The sequence below is a fragment of the Battus philenor genome, unplaced genomic scaffold (assembly GCF_028537555.1).
Source record: "Battus philenor isolate CCGP_79_NKW_IND1 unplaced genomic scaffold, ilBatPhil1.0.hap1 SCAF_3, whole genome shotgun sequence".
Lineage (NCBI taxonomy): Eukaryota > Metazoa > Arthropoda > Insecta > Lepidoptera > Papilionidae > Battus > Battus philenor.
The window spans coordinates 15,691,533-15,713,396 of record NW_027181693.1 but is presented as its reverse complement, the minus strand read 5'-3'; the positions used below and the strand labels follow the sequence as shown (position 1 = coordinate 15,713,396).

Sequence of the window (21,864 nt, the reverse complement as noted above, 5' to 3'; positions counted from 1 at the left end):
AATTGGCGGAAGTCAAAAGCGACGCTTCTATCTAGGATAAGATATAGTGTACTAAGTCAGCTTGTTTCGTGACCTTTAATATTTTGGATATTTTTTTTCAGGCAATAGTCATTGTGATATTATCAATCTATTCTTAGACAAGGAATTCCCTAGATGCATTATAATCCACTAACTCCAAGCTTTCTTATATTTTTTTTAATTCTAAATTAAATTTCTTATCTAAGCCCTATCGGTATTGTGATTTAGTATTCTAACGTAGATCTTGGAATTAACAGCTTTCTTATTGTTGTGCATTTTATTCTTTTTTATATCGAGCTTACATTTTTTATTAAGTTTTTACGCTTTTTCTCTTAAAAATGCCTTTCTTTAAATTTCGATTTTACTATACTGTGTAAAACAGTACAATTCGATTTCCGGAATGCAATCATATATAATTCACACTTTGTGCATTAATTATATAGGATTGCCACTGCCCAAAAACAAGTTTCCAGATGATATGCAGCAGCGTGTCTTGCGTACCATAATACCACACTGCCATCGCCAACTCAAGTTTGGCGATTATTGTATATCTCCCCGTAGATATCTTTGGGGAAGACATATGCCCAGCAGTGGGTAAGCGTTTATGGGTTGAAATGTCGGCGACAGTAAAATAGACATTTTAGGTTTTAATAACCTCAGGTATAGACAAAACCAGTTGTTCGGTATTGTCTAACCTCACTGGCTATAATTAAGAAAGAGATAAGCCGTGAATAGTTTTTGACACGAAAAAATAACTTGCATTATAAAAATACTTATCATTTTACTCGGGTAACAAATTCAGTTATTATTGCGAAATTAACAAATGGAGATATCTCGACAAAAACAATAGCGTTTCCGATTTTTAATAGCGTAGACGGCGAAGTGCGATGGAATCGCTCCAAAAAGGTCATTGAAGTCATTAATAACTTCGTGACAACTGAGGTCCCACACCGAGCTACCCTCTGACCCAGTGACCGGACACTTGCACCACTTATGCATCCAATGCAAACACCCCTCCCCCCACCTCGTTTAACTCATAAATATACCAATTGCGGAGTGCAGTAAGTGCTTATTTACATTGCAAGTGACGCATACATTTACAATTTAATTTAAGCTTGTGTATTGCATACAACACACGAACGATAGCGTAGTGGTTAAGAACTGTGACTTGATATTGCGGATTCGATTCCGGATAGTCCATTTAAGTAAATTTATTACGTCGCCTATTTTTTCGTGTTTTTTAGTCTTTATATATTTAAAGGTGTTTATTTAAAGGAACTAGTGTCAAACACAAGTTGATAAACAATATGTTATATTGGTATGGAATTTACTTTAATTAAAAGTCGAAAGCTTGCACCACATTTATTGCTACAAATACCATAGCCTTAACTTTAATTTGATATAACTATATCTTTGAAAATTTATGTTTTTTCTTCATAAGAGCCATTCTCTTGTCTCAAAGAAAACCTACATATAATGCCATTATCTCGGAAGTGTACATAAAATCAGTAATGGAATGTAATTAAAAAATTAAAAATTTTAAAAAATTAAAAAAAAAATTTAGGTAGCAAATATCGAATCGGACAATAAATTGACATTATATCCTGGCAACACTATGATATACGTCAGAGTAAGTAGGAGAGTTTTTTAAAGGGAGTGATGGCATCAAGTTTGTTTGCTTGGTTTCGGTTGAAGTTGATGCTGTTAGCCCCGGGACTTTTACAGCTTCATCGGAACTGACTCCGCGAAGCAAAAGGGTCTGTGAAACTTAAAAACAAAACAGAAGCTGGTCAAACGCATTCCAGTTGAACGATATCGTTCGCATATAGTAAACCGCTCTACCCGAGTAGAGCTGTGTAGTGTTGATGTTGTGTATGGGGCTTGAGACGGCAGCGTGGTCCACAGTCGAGCCAAAGATGGATTCGGATCCAACCTCGATTCGCCCACTCTGTTAGCGGTAAGGGACTGGGCGGCCCTAAGAACGGGTATCAAATTTTGCAACACTAACATAATTTCAGTGATAACACCTTTTTAAATTAATCATTTTTAATTAAAAATTTTTCACATAAAAACTTTAAATTAGAAAATTATGTATTTAATATTATATACTTAAATATTTAATATTGATTCAAAACTGATATAAGATAGTCTTTATTTCCATATTCCAATACAAATTCACAAACAACAACACATGTGTCACTTGACGTCGTTAGCCATTTTTTATATTTCATAATATTTTTCGGCAGTTTTGACAACCGCCTACAAATCATACGCCGCGCGTCCTTACATTTTGCGCATGCGCAGACCGATGGATTGACAGATAAGCGAAAGCATTTTGACAGCTGTGATTATTTCACTACACCTTGTCAATTTTTTCCATAAATTTCTGCCTAAAAATAGCAGATACAGGCAAATTTATCTTTTATTTTCTCTAAATAAACATGGTAAAGTACAAAACAAGACTATACAACATGACACACTTAAAAACTTTACACCTATTTATCGTGACAAGAATAATTACAATTACGTTCTTATAAACATTTTCCTGAAAGGTCACATTTTCGGACTTATGATTTTATTCAGTGGAGCCGTCGATATATAATCTGTATTAGCTCACACATATACAAGCGCTTTAATGAGCACATAATAATTTTGAACGTGCGTGTAAATTGGAGAATGAAATGGCGCTACAGTCACGCGTCCCAACGGACTTAATTACACCGACACACGAGGTCCGATTCGGTGTGACATACGGCCGCCGACGTACGACGAACGATGTGCCCTACGTGGGTACACTGACAATTAGGTATGAACTCGTTTGTTTATAGTAAGTCTGCCCTTGTAAACAATTACAGTTACTGTATATAAAAAAACATGTATCCAAGGAAAATGTAAATTTTATTTCTTACTAAGACGAGTGAGGTGAAATTGAATACAAATACACCTATCCCCCGATTTACATGGTACTTGTTTTACACGTTTTCGCTTTTACACGGTTTTCGAAATATTTTTTTTTTTTTTTTGGTTTTTACGCACTCTACTAAATGCTGCTGTGATTGAACACGTGTGCTGTGTACACATTTCACGGGGAATCCCGAGCTTATGTAGTGACTTGGCTCATTATGAAGAAGTTTACAAAGATCTTACAAAAAATTCGAAGCAATTGTCAATAATCGATTTTATTACCATCTCCCATAATGTAAATATTTCTGCTTCAAACATCGAATCGGCACAAATAACTTCGAGTGATGAAAATGAATTCGAACCTCGAAGTGATTCGAATTAATTCCGAAAAAAAGAATGAGAGTAATTTCTGACAGTGATAAAGGATAATAAGATACCTTTGGTTTTAATTTTTGTTCTTCTGTTTAATGTATTTAAATTAAATAAAAAAAAACAGTGTTTCCTTTATATATTAAATATTTTAACTTGTCAATGCATTTTATTTTTATTTCTGTGTACACCTAAAATTATTGAAAAAAAATCACAACTGTTAAATAGCAAAATTATGCATTTTCTGCAAGCTTTTCGATATACATACACGGTTTCGACTTGAAAATTTTTAATTTTCGATTTACACGTTTTTCCCAGGAACGTATCTACCGTGTAAATCGGGGGATAGGTGTACAATGGTTTCGATGACGACGACATGAATTCATGTCCACGGACCTCAGTGTACTTTTTTCCTTGGGCATGAATTAACGCCCATGGACGCCGAAGGGTTAACATAAAAGGTTGTCAAATATCTCCCTTCCGCCTTTTTGTCTTTTGAATTTCGCGGCTATGTACAAAGCGCTACAGAGCTCGTATCTGGCAATACTATACATAATTTGAAAGGTCTTGACATAACCTACAAAACGACGCTATGCATGATTAGTTTGGATATTGCGTTCAACAGTTATAGACGTGTAAACATGGAGTTCACTAATGCCGAAATTCGCGCTATTTTAAAGTTTTCCTTCGTTAAAGGCAAATCCGCTAGAGAAACGTTCCGTGAGATTAATGGTGTTTTGGGGGATGGTAGTCTATCACTTCGAACCGCGGAGGAATGGTTTCGACGATTCAGAGCCGGCGAAAACGACACCATGGATAAGCCAGCCGGCGGAAGACCTGTGACGACAAATACCGATCAAATCATGGACTACATCGAGTTAGACCGGCATGTGGCATCTCGTGACATCGCCCAGGAGATGGGAGTTACGTCACCAAACCATTTTAAACCATCTGCAGAAGGCTGGATACAAAAAAAAGCATGATGTTTGGGTGCCGCATGATTTGACGCAAAAAAACCTTCTGGACCGAATCAACGCCTGCGATATGCTGCTGAAACGGAACGAACTCGACCCATTCTTGAAGCGGATGGTGACTGGCGACGAAAAATGGATCACATACGACAATATCAAGCGAAAACGGTCGTGGTCGAAGGCCGGTGAATCGTCCCAAACAGTGGCCAAACGGGATTGACGGCCAGGAAGGTTTTGCTGTGTGTTTGGTGGGATTGGAAGGGAATCATCCACTATGAGCTGATCCCATATGGCCAGACGCTTAATTCTACCATCTACTGCGAACAACTGGACCGCTTGAAGCAGGCGATCGACCAGAAGCGTCCAGAATTGGCCAACAGGAAGGGTGTAGTGTTCCACCAGGACAACGCCAGACCACATACTTCGTTGATGACTCGTCAGAAGCTACGGGAGCTCGGATGGGAGGTTTTATCACATCCACCATATAGCCCGGACATAGCGCCAAGTGATTACCACCTGTTCCTGTCTATGGCGAACGCCCTTGGTGGTGTAAAGTTGAACTCAAAAGAGGTTTGTGAAAAGTGGCTGTCCGAGTTCTTCGCAAATAAGGAGGGGGGCTTCCACGAGGGAGGTATTATGAAGTTGCCGTCTAGATGGAAACAGATTATCGAACAAAACGGCGCATATTTGAACTAAATCCGATCACTGTAACACTTTTTATAAAGCATTGAATAAAGAGCAAAAAAGCGGAAGGGAGATATTTGACAACCTGTTATGACACCGATATCATATAAAGATATTTACAGGCGTTTTCACTCTGTGCTTCATTGTGAAGTTCACAGTAGCTCAACGGCCTATGGAGAGGCTTATGTTCAGGATTTCGAAGACGAACGAAAGTGATCAACACGGCTACTGGCCACGTGGAGATGCAAATCAGATAACCCTTGGGGCTTTAAGATTCTGCATATGTTACGCGAAAACATAGTAAGCATGACGATGAAAATATTAAAATGCAGTTCTGTGTACGAAATATAAAACTTATTATTCAACTGGTTTTTAAGTTTTATTTATTTATTTTTTTATGTGACTGCTACTGGTTACATAATTTATAACGAAAAATCTATAAATTCAGCTAGTTTTGTAAATTAAACCGTATTATAATAGAGCACTTTCTTGGCCTCTAAAATAGGATATTGTCTATGCAATAGCTTTATATATATACACATATATGTGAGCGTGTGCATGTGTAAAAACCCTAACCTACCTTCTCCTTCGTATCTCTCACCTCAGTAGAGATCGCCCCGAGCGATAAGACCGTTTCTTGTACCTTTATATATTTTTTTCCTTTTTTTAAAGTTATCTATGGTGTAGAAGTGTAAATAAATATATAAGAACGTCTCACTATACTACTTGTATATACGAAACCTTTCAAACCATCCCCTTACCTATTTTATATCACACGCAATTCAACCACGTATAAAGTTACCATAACCCGCAAATATTCCGTATGGCTTATTAGCTGAAATAGAGTCCCTATTTAGTGTGTCATTTGGCACACATCCGCTGCCATCGAATTACAAGCGCATGCCACAATGCATACCGCGAAAATGAGTACGTGCTTGTGTACCAATATGTGTGGGTAGATCGATATTTCTTTAATGAACCGTGAAGTTATAACGTGGATATGCTTTTCTATCTGCTATATTTAACTAAACCTATTTATTATCACAAATAAAGAACATAATACATTTTAAGTAAGAAAAGGACCAATATTTAACCACTTCCGCACTTGCACAGAGTCTAGGCACTAATCGGTGTAACATAACTCCTGAAGATGCCCCGTGGAGGGGTGAAACACGTGTTGAGTATTTGGCGGTGGAGGTTGTGTGATTCGCATTGTTTGCCGCATACGCATTTATCAATGGGCTGGCGGGCGGTGCACTTTATTGCACGACTACCACTGCATGTGCGGAAGTGGCTAAATATTGGTCCTTTTCTTACTTAGGATGGACTTCCACGAGGTAACGACTGATTCCATTAAATACATAATACATTTGTTTATTTAAAAAGGTGTCTGTCGGAAACGGGGTCGGATCGTATATCACAGGGGACGCCAACTCACGATCATACGAGATAGAAGAGTTGCTGGAGTTTCTTCTCCAACTTCCCTCAGCACTAACGCTTTGCGAAGTTGTAGTTTTAATATTATCCAGGCAATAGCAACCGGCTATACCGGACCCTTGTGCCTGGTCACGCCATGGAGCATTTACCGAAACGATCTAACAGCTCGGCGGCCTTCTAATCCGGTAAAAAAGTATAGGCCTGCCCGGACCGCGGTTGTCCGGAAGCTCTCGAACTTTGTTACTTTAAAAGAGGTTTTAGGCTAGACCCTTTAACCCGGGTTCACTAGAATGTTGCTAAGATAACCCTTGCCTGTCGTAAGAGGCGACTAAAAGGGCATTGAGTTCGCGGGCGTTGAAGAAGTTGACGTTGGAGTAGACTAACTGCCTTTGACATTTTTTACTGGCATTATAAATGCACACCGCAATTGAATTTATATTTTTTCCATACGAAAATATGAATGAAATTATTAGCCGTTCTCTAGTTATGCCGTGGCAAAGGTAAATGCTTTACTTTGAATGTATAATATATATACATATACATATATATATATATATTTAAGTCTATTCTTTAATACATAATTTTTTTCCGTAAATGTGGAGATTGTGTATACTCTCCTATCAAATGAAAAGAAAGCTAACCCGGGCAAACAAAAATGGCGGGAAATCCTGTCAATACGTCAAGCCGTCTTGTACGGTCGCGTTCGGATTACGCTTTTGTATGATAATGGATGCTTGTCTCCTTCGCTTTTGTTCCGCCACCACTCTCTTTAATGGCGTCTAGGAGATTTTTACATCAAAACTCGATGCCGATAAGAAATCGACTCACACCCGTTGCACGACAGTTCAATTTACCTTGTCGTTCGTCGCTCCTTAATTTTCCCGTTCCCGTTATCAGGTCGTCACATATTCAACACCAAATCCCTTCGAGAACTCGGGAAATATTCAAAGTATGCAATGTTAAATACTTCCTCTTGAATATTTTGAAATATTATCAGCGGCCAGCAAGAATTATCAGCGTATTTATAGACGCAATATGAAAATAAGCATGTAAATTTAATATAAACCAGAAGGCACACTTTAAAAATTAAAATGGCTTTCGACTGAACAAATAAATGAATGAAGGCATTTATTTACAAATTTAAAAAAATACATTTTTACCATTATTAGTAAATTATTTGGGCCCCTCTTGCGGTCTAGGCCTCTTCCAGGACTGGACAAATAATACGAACAAATGAGATAAGATAAGAATAGAGTGGTCACCCCGAAATATAAATAGACAGGAACGCAAACACAAAGATGTGTGGATGATTTACCTATAGTATAGAGAAAATTTGCTCGTGATGCAAATAAAGGCTTTCATCGTCATCATTTAAGCCGTAATAGGTCCTCTGTTGGCTCAGCCTATATAGCCTATTCTCTGTGTTTGGCACTAATCGGTGTAACATAACGCCCCGTGGAGGGATGAAACACGTGTTGAGTGATTGGACGGTGGCAGTTAGTTGTGTAGTTCGCATTGTTTGCCGCATGCGCATTTATCAGCGGGCTGGCGGGCGGTGCACTTTGTTGCACGACTACCACTGTATGTGCGGAAGTGGCTAAATATTGGTCCTTTTCTTACTTTTATACTTCTAATAAGACCGAATGAAAGCAACCTCAATCTAGTATTTTTTAACTACTTTAACAAGATCTTTTGTCCAAATTGTGTGTCGACGTCGTACGTTACGCTTGCCGTGACCTTCACCCGTACTGCGCACTAAATGATCTGCAACTACCACTTTTTTCATAGCACCCTTTATTTGGAGCCTCTCTTTCCCACTATTTTATTTGGAACAGACTTTATTTAGCAATACTTTTTTCATTGTTACTATTTCATTTTCGTTCTCCTGTCTCATCTTTCACAATTTCTATTGCCATCCTCTTTCATTACTCACATTTTCTTCTGTTCTCTTCCTTTCATTAAGGTTCCGTACACACAACATCTCTGTTCCTTCGCCACATTCCTTATTCCTGTTTTCAACTTACTAACGCTTCAACATTTCATTCCGATGGACGACTCTTTCGGTTACTATCGTTCGTCTACGGGTACTTTTATTTTTGATTCGATCACGTAAAGAAAACTATAGCATAGCCTCTCCGTGACTCATGGACAAAGAATTTAAATATATATGTGTGTGCGCGTATGTGCGCGTGTGTGCGTGCGTGCGTGCAACCATAATATAGTAAAAAATAGCATTTTCATTAATAGATTACTACGTATTAAAAAAAAAAACAGTTTATACTATCTGCAGACTGCTCTGTCGGAAGTTATTGGTCTTTCGTTTTTAAATAAAAAAAATTATTAATGTGACATATTTAAGATAGTTTGTAAAGGTTGTTTGGTAATAGGGGTTTCATAGTGAATTCGTATCTATATATATAGTATATATAAATATATTTTTAACTTGAGTACATATATGGTGCATGGGTAGGCTCCCCCACTAGGTGGACGGACAACATAGTTAAAGTTACGAGAATAAGAATGAGTTTGTATTGAATGTTTGCGTTACCTTCAACGTTGAGCTGGATGGAGTAGGTCTGGGCGGTGCCGACGCCATTGCTGACCTCGCAGGTGTACGTGCCCTGGTCCTCGTAACCAGCGCGCTTGATCACCAGCGTCTTGCCGTAGTTGTCTTGTGTAATGCGCTGCGACGACAATATGCGGCTGCCGTTCTTCTTCCACACAATCTGCGGCAGTGGCCTGCAAGTTCCTTCACGTTAACTATTTCTTATACCATACCAATTTATGATAGAATTTACTTATTTTATATACAATGGTCTTCAATAAGAATACTAAAAAGAAATGCAAAATGAGCCCAACGCAGCTGTTAATTTCAATTAATGATTCAAGTTTACTATTACAAAATATACATCCAAATAAAAGATATATAAATACTGAATATTAGGAGATTCTTAAAAATGAGTTTTCAAACGTACAAAATAAAATAAAATGTTAGAAAGATACTGATATTATATACGAATGTAATAATTTATATTTACGTAGGCAAGATTTACATAGAAATATATTGATTTTTCGAATGTTGTAGTGTGTCCGACAGACTGTTCTGCCTGCAATTGTTGTACTGCCTCATGTTATATGTACTTATTTCATAATGATCACTTTAATTTAACTATCTAATAGATTCAGGCGTTACCTTGCGGAAGTCCGTCCTAAGAAAGGGACTAATATATAGCTACTTCCGCAATGCAGCAATAGTCGTGCAATGAAGTGCACCGCCCGCAGATAAATGCGCGTGCGACAAACAACGCGAAACACAACTACCACCTGTGTGTTTGGTCGGTGTAACATTACTCCTTAAGATGCCCCGTGGAGGGGTGAAACACGTGTTGAGTGAATTAAAGGTACTTCATTGCACGACTACTGCTACATAGCGGAAGTTGCTATATATTAGTCCCTTTCTTACTTTAAGCTTAAACGGGAAATCAACTAAAAATTGTGACGATATAAATATCATATCATAAATATGAAAAATTTAAATATTTCATTTTCTCGAATATTTTAGATTAACTGCGCAATTTTCATACCCTTTTTTTCATAAGATCATTCTAGAATATTATTAGGATTATTGTTTAGAAATAGACGAATGTAAAAATGCTGTCTCGTCTTAAATTATAACGCGGAACGTGTAATCTTGAAAAATGTAATCTCTTTTAACGTTACTTCTTGCATATATAAAAACGAAATATATAAATTACGGATTCGTTTTTCACCAGGATAGTTTCCTTGTCACCCATAGACGCGCATTGCAAGTCCTAGGACTCCTCCAAAGATATCTATGGGTGGATATACCATGATAGCTACGCTTGGAAAGAGGGTATGCTATAGCAGTGTTGTATTATGGTACGCAGAGAAAATTAATGTACAAGTTTAAAATTATACAAGGCTATAATCCCGTGAATCGAACTCGCGACCTAAGATCGCAAGTCTCAGTTCTCTACCACTGGGATATCGCAACTGGGTTACACCAGAATGTTTGAAAGGAGCAATTCATTCATTTATATTTCTGATATTTAACTCTAATAAATAGCAACATCCCGCTCACGTCTCTTTATAGTTTATTTTATTCATATTTAAATAAAACACGTTTTAAATCTTTGATTATATAAGTCAACACTCTTTATAAATGTTATAAGCGAACATACTTTAACCCTTAATAGCCTGATTTACGAAAGTGATTTTTTATAATATTACTATGTTTGCTTGATTTTTTTAATTTCGTTGGAAAGAATATTATACAACAGTAAAATACGTATAGCCAACCTATAAAAAAAACTAATAGTAATGTGAACATTCGGTTTAAAAGATTGGTATCAAAATTGAAACTCTAGGCTATTAAGGGTTAACTACATACGATCCCTAACCGCACCCATAACGCGACAAGGCGTGTTGAAACACCTCGTGTTGATTGTTAAAAGGCTTTATATAAAAACCTTTCCGTTGCTTCTAGCTTTACGATTTAATACCGACACCGTTATCGCCGACTAGGCACAAAGCCATGACGAATTCCGTACATTGAATCATTGAGTTATTTTCTGATATGACCGCGTATGATTAGTGGACATGTTTAATAAGCTGTAATTGCCCGTGGCAGTTTTTGTATAGCTTCTCATTAATCAGTTGTGGCAACGTCTGGAAGGATTTCTGGTACTGGAACATTTGATCGAGTCTTCTTAACTGTTTGACTTCTAAGCAATTCTTGCAAATAACATAAGCTGCAGAACATATTTTGACTTGATACTGTCAAATAAAACACTCTCATTTAGACAAATGTTAATCAATTTTTTTAAATCTTTTCTTACGATTTTCCCTTTCGATAGTTTCAAGCCGTGATGCGTTTAAAATAAATTAAAAAGTAGTGTCGTGTAGTATCGGGTGGAGATTGACACCTCGTCGATAAACACAAACAGCGCATTAGAGCTTTTGCGTCGCATAACAGTCAAACTATTAAAGCGTTGAAATATAGTATGTTTCTACGGACCGCTTTTTTGGAGACAGAGAGGGAGAGATAGAGAGAAAGAGAGAGATAGAAAGAGAAAGAGAGATGGGGAGAAAGAGAAAGAGAGGGGGGGAGAAAGAGAGAGAGCGAGAGGTTGTATTAGGGTTGCAGGCCTGTATCTCAGAGATCGATTCCTCCCTGCTTAACTACAATGTCTCAGACCAGAAGGAGATTTCTTCCTTGTCCTTCATCATGTTTAAAGAACTACTCAGCGGCATATTCCTCCTTCACAATGTATCAACAAGTTTTTGTACACAATCGTTTAGTGTAGGTGATAGTTGCTAATGCGGTAGCCAAGTCGTTTGGGTGATTTTGCAGACGAATTTTTTCAAAATCCCTGTCTATCGTGCTAGGTAAGGATCAATTTAGGCTTTATAAGATTCCCTTCGGCGAGCTCCTTATGCAAGTTTCCGAATCAGCTATACTTAAGTACCAGAATCTTTGTCCTTCTGGAATTCTTTTTTTTTTAAATTCCTCAAAACCCGTTAGCGGACATACTATGACATATGTTTGCCGTTTTCCGAATATCCTTCCACACATTTCCACCACAGACACTAGTAAAACCTGTGTAGGAAAAAAGCTAAAATGCTAATATTAGAATAACGTTAATAAAGACGAATAAATATCTATATATGCGATAAGCTTGCGGTTGAATCATAAACATGGTAATGCTATAAATAACTGTGACAGGTATTACGTAATCACTTACAATTACGCACTACCCCGGTGACCCCGGGTCGCTCGACAGTGTGGGTAGAGTATCGAAAAATCAATACGTCATTGCACTAAGCAATAAAATAAACCACCGCTGTGACGTCACAATACCAGAGACAAAACATTAAAAGCTTTTTTTTTTAATCGGCCAGTAATCACGCGACTCGAAAAAAAAACAGCGTAATAACAGTCGTTCTTAATTCAAATCATCGATTAAAATTCCCGGGCGAATATAGAACGTGACATTCCCGTTTGAACTAGAACAAGGTTCAGTCAAACTAGGGCGCCCAGATACGCTAGTTATATAAGCTTGCCAAAATCGATGCTAATGCGAATTTAATGTTTCTACCACATATAGCTCACGTAAAGTTCAAAAATAGTTTTACCAACTTAATGTTATTCTAATATTTAAAATCATATCTCTACACAAACAAATGCCTATTCCATTTCCCTTGTTCACGCTGGAAATTTTACTAATACTTGGATGATTTATGTGAAGTAAATTGCGCCGAATTTCAATGATTTTAAAAAATGGTTCCATAAACTACGCATTGCAGGTTAACATACATTTAATTAAGTGTAGCTGGTTCAGTATTACGCTTTGATATTTTTTCCGGAATGAGCAACAGAAAATTCTCAACCTATTCCCTTGGTTCAACATAAACACGTAAGGATGCGTTTACCATTCACAATTATAATGCGAAAAATTTCACTAATCGTGATTGTTCCTGTTTATTCCACAGCGTGACAAGTATGTATGTTAATAAACGTGTTTTTACATTGCAAATAAATCTGTGGCTTGATCTATTTTTAGAACAACAATGTACTTTACATATATAAAAAAACAGCAAAATTATGACTGCATTTTTCATTAACCGAGAATACGATTACCACTTACAAACCTAAATAGTAGTTGTTTATAAACGCATCTTTACAATAGTTTATGTCCCTGAGGATGGCCCGTCTCAATGCGGTTGTGAGAATATTGCGTTAATTCGGAAATTATAGCAAACTTTTTTAAAATAATTTAGAGTAAAATTATAGATACTCACGTTCCACCATAGATGCAGTAGAGTTCGACTTTTTTCCCACGCCACGCCTTCTCGACCCTTCTAGAAGTATACTGGCGAACGGGCTCGTGCTTGTTCAGAGCCGGCGACAGTCCCGTCTGCTGCACTTCGAGGTACACCTTGTTGCCGAGCTTGTACTCGTTCCGGAAAACGGATTTGGCGGCACAAGTGTACGCATAGTCGTTGCTGGCGTCGAATCGAGTTACGTTCGAGAACCAGAGGTTACCTTCGGGATCGAGCGTCATGCGTGAGTTGTTTATAGTTTTTAGCTGTCCCTGGTCGCCTTGTAACATCCAGTAGACATTTGGGCTGGGGTGGCCATCGGGTGGTTCGCAGGTAAGTTTGAAGGGGAAGCCCTCCTGGGCGGTGATGGTCTGCTGAGGGCCGTCAGCTTCTTTGAATGAGTTGAGCTCGGCCTTGCGTACGAAGACGGAGTTGGAGGTGGCCGTGCCCCACTCGTTGTACGCGAAGCATTGGTACTGGCCCAGGTCCTCGTCCCGGGGCTTGCTGACCACGAGGGTACCACGACCGGGCTGTTGTGAGATTCGGTTGTCGTAACTCGAGTATTCGAACGACTTGCCGTTCTTGATCCATCTGTACCTGTTGACAAAAAAAAATCATTAACTACCTAGATATTGAACATTCTTTTAATTAAGGACTAATTACTACGGCACTTTTTACCGTTAAAAGTAGTTGGCTTATCGAAGCCTTATATATATATATATATTATATTATATATATATATATATATATGTATATATATATATATATATATATTATATTATATATATATATATGTATATATATATGTATTTGAAAAATTTTGTGATTAAATGTATTTTTAATTGTTATGTTTTATGGTTTAGTATGTGTGCGCAAGTGCTAATCATCTCTTAAAGTATGTGAGATGCATGACGGTGTGCGAAACATCAAGCCATCTGTTCTTAAACATCTCGTGTGCGTCTTGTCCATCGCACGCTCTTGTTTTTAAATTTTTTGAAGATTTAATTAAAAAGTTCATTCTTTTTTCGAATCTTTATTTATAGCATGTTCATCTTCGTTCTATCGTTATTTTAAGTAGCATACAATAATATGTTCTGGTCGTTCTGTTATCATTGCAATAGCCGCGTTGCCACGTTGCCCGGAGAGCTGCTCGGCTGCGGTCGCGAAAGTGAGACGAGTGGCCACTTCCGACTCGTGGCCTACTTTTACGCAAGGTGCGCGTATCTAGTCTAGTGCAAGGGATTTCGGAGACACGGCACAGTTCATTAACATCAAAAACATCATTATTTTAACAAAACGTAACACTGGCCAGCAAGAAAAGTTCAACTGCCGAAACAAACTACTTTGGTTAAAACACTGTGTAAGTTGGAAATAAAGAATCCCAAATAAATACGCTGTCATCATTAAAATGACAAAATACGTAAGGGCACAAGACAAAACGCTTACGTTTTTGACGGTGTAAATTATTTGAAGACTAAATTAAGTAAAATTTGCTACAATATAAATGCAAGGAAAGATATGCTTAAAAATATATATATATTTAAATCTTTCCATTTATTTATCAATACGCACAATATTTATTAATTATCCCTATTTACAACTTGTATAATAGAGATTTTATAGAATTACTAGCTGATCCTGTAACCGTTGTTTTGCAAAATAATTAAAGAGTTGATCGTAGAGGGGTGAAAATTTAGAGTAAGAAAAGGACCAATATTTTGCCACTTCCACAATATATAGTCAACTCTCACTCACAGAGTGACTCTGTGTTTGGCACTAATCGGTGTGGCATGGCTCCTGAAGATGCCCCGTGGAGGGGTGAAACACGTGTTGAGTGATTTGGTGGTGGCAGTTGTGTGATTCGCATTGTTTGCCGCATACGCATTTATCAGCGGGCTGGCGAGCGGTGCATTTCATTGCACGACTACCACTGCATGTGCGGAAGTGGCTAAATATTGGTCCTTTTCTTACTTAGGATGGACTTCCGCGAAATAACGCCTGATTCCATTAAATATGAAAATTTAGAGTTGTGTGTATTTTTTAATGCCACATTATAAAAAAAAAACATTTTTTTTTTAAATTGTAAGGGTGAACAACTCTTATCACTTAGGGGTATGGAAAATAGATAGCAGCCGATTCTCAGACCAACTGAATACGCATATAAAATTTGGTAAAAATCGGTCAAGCCGTTTCGGAGGAGTACGGTAACTAACATTGTGACATGGAAATTTTTTATATTAGATTATTATAAATTACTATATATACTCTCTATCTTTGAGGATGCACGTTTCCTTAACGATAGAATATGTTACAGCTTATGTGTATATCAGTAATATAAGACTAATGTTTAAAAGTATATATATATGTATATCCCGTCACCCGCATGCAACGAGTGAACGGCAATGACAAGCGAATGATATCGTCGATCTGCCGAGGTTTCCGACATATCGAACGCCTCTCCCGCGGCGGTTGACTCACAAATGAATCACGGATCATTTGAAAATAATCTACCACGAACTCCGCCACATAATTGTTATTACGTATATATACAGGGTGATTAGTCACAGGCATAAAAGCTTAAAAGTCGTGACTGAATTGCTTAATTTTCAGCATAAAATTTCAGAGATTTATCCGCCGAGTATTTCTCAAATTGAATTTTATGGGATTTCTTTAATCATTATATTGTTATAAAATTAATTATAACAAAATGGTAGTACATACAGGCGTCGCTCGTATAACACGGTTAATTCGTACCGTGCTATATCGAAACCGTGTTATTCGAAACAAGGTATACCGTGTAGTATCGAGACCTTGTCTTGTGTTATATCGAAACCGTGTTATACGAAACCTTGAAATAATATAAATAAAGGCAATGTGTACCGTGTTATATCGAAACCAAATCTTAAGGTGTAAAATTTTATGATAGCTGAAATTTCGTTCCAAATACTACATAAATGAAAAAGGAAGTTACCTTCAAGTTTTTATTAAGAAAAATAAATGAAATTCAATTTTATGATGAAATACAAAAATTAAAAAATACAACAAAAAATATATTCAAAGACTAATAATTATAATTACATATTATAAAACAAGTAAAAACAGCTTATTACGATTACAAAATTAATTTTCATCATCACTCTCATCAGAAATTACAGCTAATCTACTTTTTTTTCTCCAGGTTGGTTGAAACTCCTCTTCACTAGTTATTTCTCCATCATGACAAAGGTTATCTGACGTAGTAGCAACTACCTGCCTATTTCGATCTTGCAATTCTTTCAGAATTTCTCTATAAGGAGCTAAAGAACTATTCAATTCTCTTTTATATCTCTTTTGCGGGACACACGTTTTGCACCTTGCGAGCAACCAAAAGCAACATTTTTTCCAATTTCGCTTTCATTTTTGAATATTGTTCGAATAGTAGCTTCGTTTAAATTTAATGATTTTGCAATTTATGTAGGTTTTTCTCCGCTTTTTATACGATCTAAAATTCCAATTTTTTCTTCGAGTGAAATAAATTTTCGTTTAAATTTTTGCTTCTTGATCTTGTCAGACATTATCTAAATTTAGGGTCCAAAATAAGATTTACAATAAACGTTACAACTTCATTTTTTACATACCTCAAATTAAAATTATTATGCACTTATAAACTTGCAAAAGAAGGCTTTTTTACTATGTACTTTTTATCACTTTTTACTTTACTTTCTAAAATGTTAAAAACAAAGCAAGCTAAAACTTTATTAACTTCATTTACAAAGGACAAAACGCATATGTACTTTCACTTCTCAAAACGAAATGAGATATTTTTTGTAGCAATAAATTTGGGGTATTCCCCTTAAAAAAATTCAAATTTCCAATGCATATTTTTCAAAATCGTGTTATGTATTTCAAAACCGTGTTTTACCGTGTAATATCTAAACCGTGTTTTACAAGTACCGTGTTATACGAGGGACGCCTGTACATAACAGAAACAATCAAAATGAACAACGGTCAAGACTGAGTGATACACGATTACAAAGCTGCATACTTGTAGCTACCCCATGATTTCTAACTTATATTCAGCTTGTATAAAGAAACATATCATTACAAATTTTAAGTAAACTCGTTTTTCTTTTCTTGTAAGTTTTTACACGTTAAAACTTGTACTCGAAATCTTTACATTTATTTTACTTTATTTTTTAAAAATATAGCTTTGTAAATTATTAAGTTTTCCATTAGGTGCGGTTCGTCAAAAAAAATTAAAATTAAATTAGCCCGTTGATTAAAAAGGTTGCTCATCCCTGGTTTACCAAGTTATTGATTTTTCACTATGAATTTATTCCCTGTTATTTTGTTGACTAAATCGTAGTATTTGTTCAGCTATATTGTGTTGCCTTAAATCATATTTAAAATATACTGTAAAATCATTAAAGTAATATCATATAAGTATTACGCGTGTAAAATAGGAAAAAAAACCATAGTAATGAAGCTATGAATGAAATGTTGACGAAGCAAATGCACTAGAAAAATGAACAAAAATATTTTTATAATATCAGTGCAGTGCCTTCAATTCCAGAACATACAGATACATTTCAATGTATTTTTATAAATAAAACAAAGTTAGTTTAACAATAGTTTTTGGTCCAGGATAACAAAGATGGAAAATATTTTCAAACAAATGAATCTTTTTAAACTTTTTTATCAATAGCCTGAATGGCACGTTTCCAAGTGAACCGATTACCATTGCATATTCTATTTTTAAAAATGACTGCAATATTTCTCCAAGCCAGATTTTTTACAACAAAAAAACTATGATTTAATTTTCTAAAACATATCATGTATTTTTATGTCGATTCATAAACTATCTTTCTCCACTTGCCTCACTAACAAAGCCTAATAACATAATGAATTTTGACAAATAAGCTATATACACTTTTACCAATAACCAATCATCTAGTATTTTATGAGATTTCTACCTATGTACCGACTATCACAACATCCCTAGAACCTTAAGGCTTAGAGACTTGAAATTTGGAAAAAAATATCCCTTTCGCCAAGTAGCTGTCAGCCAAGAATGGATTTCATGCAATATCACTCACAATGGGTTTGAGGAAGCGTTTATTAAATTCGCGAAGAGCTAATGTAATATTAGAGGGACCGGAAAGTAATGTCGCTTTCTTAAGTTAAATTCACACGACTACATTTTTAACAAGTTTTTATTTCTAATCAACAATACATTCACCTTCGTTATCAACGACCTTTTGCCATCTAGTATACAAATTTTCAATGCGGGAGCGGCAAAAAATCAATCGGTTTTTCTGTAAATAATGTCCACAGACGTGACGTTACTTTCTGGTCACCCTAGTATAAGATAATAAAGCGACAGAATTCAATAGTGCCAAGCTAGCTTTAAAACTTTTCGCATATAACCAAAGTATATGATTTAGAAAAGACGGAATGACGTCATTCACGTGTAAACACATCTTTGCTTGTAGCTCGTAAAGTTTTCCCCGGCAAACATATGTACAGAAGAAGTGACGTAAAATGGTTTCCACAGAAAGGTTACCCCTATAAATTGCAAAGTTACCTCAAATCGAAATTTTACTGTAATAAAATATGTTTACTTGCTCATTTCAGAGATAAATATTTGTCACGAAATTGCTACCATTACAATGTCTACTTGCCCTATATTTAAGGATATATATTTTAATAATAAATTATCACATTTTCTATGGATGGCCTATTTTTATTAATCATTCATTAAATATAAACTTTATTTTTAGACACCATTAAAGCGTGCTTATGAATATATTTCTGTATTATGAAAAGTCGAACACGTGTATTTTGAAAATCGAACGCAAATGCCAAAAAGCAGCACTTCTCAGTTTTGGCGTTCCATTTTCAATTATTACAAAAAAAGAACTTTGTCTGCTACATGCTATTTATGGTACGAGAAATGTTATCGATAATATAAATAGATCAAACCCGTGCCAGGGGTCGAGTGTAATAGGTCATCACATTGAACCGGTAGGGCGTACCAATTAATATTTCCTTTCATCGGTAACGCATAAAAAGGTCACAGCAGAGGGTGCACGGAAATAGCATAAGTGCTTTTATACCGAGAGTAATCTAATAGATTGCATCTTCACGACAATGAAGAGAGAATGTACTCATACTAATATTATCTATATACGTATTATTTACATACGAGCAGTGGTGGTCTAGTGGTAGAGGACAGACTTGCGATCCAGGGTCGCGGGATATAATCTCGTGTAATTCATAATTTTTGCATTACGAGGGTCAAACTGAAAGTTCTTAGAAAATCAAAAACTAAGCATTCTAGCAAGTTATTAGTTTTATTATAACTTTTCAAAATAGCGTCCATTTACATCAATACATCGCTGCATTCGATGGAACCATTGAGAAAAGCACCTTGCCCACTCGGCCTTAGGGGTCTCTTCGACGGCGTTTTGAAACGCAGCCACTGCTTCTTCGGCGTCCATAAAATGTTTTCCTCGAAGTTTTTCTTTTATTTTCGGGAATAAATAAAAATCGCAGGGTGCGAGGTCGGGGCTATACGGCGGGTGACCCAGTAATTCCACGTCTGAGGTCGCCAAATAATCGATCGTTTGCCTGGCGGTGTGCGACGAGGCATTGTCGTGATGAAGGAGGATCCTGCTGCGAGGTCGTTTCTCTCGAACTTTTTCCAAGACAAGTGGCAAACAGTTGTTAGTGTACCACTCCGCATTAACCGTTTTCTGATCCTCTAAGACAACTGTCGCGTAATGACCTGTCTTTCCGAAGAACGAGGCCACCATCTTTTTTCCAACACTTCGACCTCTCTTCACTTTAGTTGGCAACTCTTCGGAAGGAAACACCCACTGAGCAGACTGTCTTTTGGTTTCCGGATCATAACAGTAAATCCAGCTTTCGTCACCCGTTAGTATGTCGAACACAGCATTTGAGTCACCTCCGTTAAATTTTTGGATCATTTCTCGGCACCAATCAACACGGCGGAGTTTTTGAGCCTCGGTCAAATTATGCGGTATCCAGCGGGCACAAAGCTTCCTGACCGCTAAATGTTCATGGAGGATTTTGTGCACTTGACTCATACCTATGACTAGACTTGTCCGAATCTACTGATAGGTCACTCTTTTGTCAGTCTCTATCATACGCCGCACAACACTGATATTGTCTTCAGTCGTCGCTGTAGAAGGCCGTCCCTCACGCAAATCATCGGTGAGATTAGTTCGACCACGTTTGAATTCATTAAACCAGTTGTAAACTGTGGCACGAGATGGGGCTTCATCGTGAAAAGCCAATCGAAGTCTATCATAACTTTTTTGATGACTTGTATGACATCGAAAGTCATAAAAAATCATTGCACGAAAATTTTCTCGGCTTAAATTCATTCTGACGTGCACAGACAATTTTCAATTTGCCGCCAAATCGTAAAACAAATGACAAATGAATGAAATGTATACTCAATATTATTGGTAAAGAGTTCTATTTTCAAAATTTAAACTTATTTTTTTAATATAATGCTTTTAAGTTGCCAGTTCTAAAAACTTTCAGTTTGGCCCTCGTATTTATTCAAGATTATCACTACTCAAAAACAAGTTTCCAGAGGATGTCAGGCAGCTTTAACCATACTGTGATTGCCAACCTGCTTATCAAGCGTAACGATTATCTTTCCAAATATATTTTTGGGAGAGGCCTATACCCTGCAGTGAACGTCTTGGGCTGAAACGACGACAACTGTGAAATAGCAATTTTCAGTTTTAATAACCTTCCTAGGAGCCTAACTGGATGTTAAGTTAGAGATGGGCAGTGAATAGTTTTTGGCACGAAAACATAACTTTCATTATAAAAGTAATTAATCATTTTACTCGGGTAAAAATTCAGTTTTACTTGTGATTTTTATTAATGGATATATTACGAGAAAAACTAGTGCATTTCCGAATTTTAATAGCGTAGATGCCGTAGTGCAACGGATTCGTTCTAAAAATGTCGTTTTGGTTATTAATGACTTCGTGACATCTGAGGTCCCGGCCGGCGCACTGAAAAACATCCTCTGACCCTGTGAGCGGACATTTGCAACACTAGCATATATGGTGTATCCATCTATAGATATCTTTATGGGAAGCCATATGCCTTGTAGTGGGCGTTTATGTCTTGAAACGACTATGATATACGACTTTTATATTCAATGTGATCACAAAAAACTTGACTGAGTTTTTTGTGGAATCTTTTTATCAGGGCGCGTTTGGCAATTTTTGTTGAGTGGTTATAAATGTAAAAACTTTCAAAGCATTGTACAACTCATGTGTCCTCAAAATGCTTTGAAAGCTTTTTTTATTCCCAATACCCTGTATAAAGAGAATTTATATTTTCTATATCAATGCGACAAGCCTATAATTTATGGACAGATAGTATAAAATAAATAATATTAATATTTTGTAATACGAAAGTAATGTCGTTTCTGTCGAAGTTTACAGAAAAACCGACTGATTTCTAGCGCAGCGGCATTGAAAATTTTTATACTAGATGGCCAAAGGTTGTTGGTAACGAATATGAATACATTGATTAGAAATAAACACTTGTTAAAAATATAGCCGTGTAAATTTAACTTGAGAGAACGACATTGCTTTCCTGTCCCCCT

At 36.6% G+C, this 21,864-nt stretch overlaps 1 protein-coding gene across 3 annotated transcripts in view; it reads right to left on the bottom strand.

The window, feature by feature from the left end:
* The window catches only part of Nrg (Neuroglian), a 78,247-nt gene that overhangs the window by 22,430 nt on the left and 33,953 nt on the right, over window positions 1-21,864 (bottom strand). For all 3 annotated transcript variants that reach the window (XR_011107716.1, XM_068770235.1, XM_068770234.1), the window contains exons 4-5: window positions 13,206-13,823; window positions 8,932-9,122 (exon numbers count right to left, since the gene is read on the bottom strand). Coding sequence is in view for 2 of the 3 variants with exons in the window: in XM_068770235.1 (XP_068626336.1) it covers window positions 8,932-9,122; window positions 13,206-13,823 (809 nt within the window). In the remaining variant the exon portion in view is untranslated. The remainder of the gene's footprint in view (window positions 1-8,931; window positions 9,123-13,205; window positions 13,824-21,864) is intronic.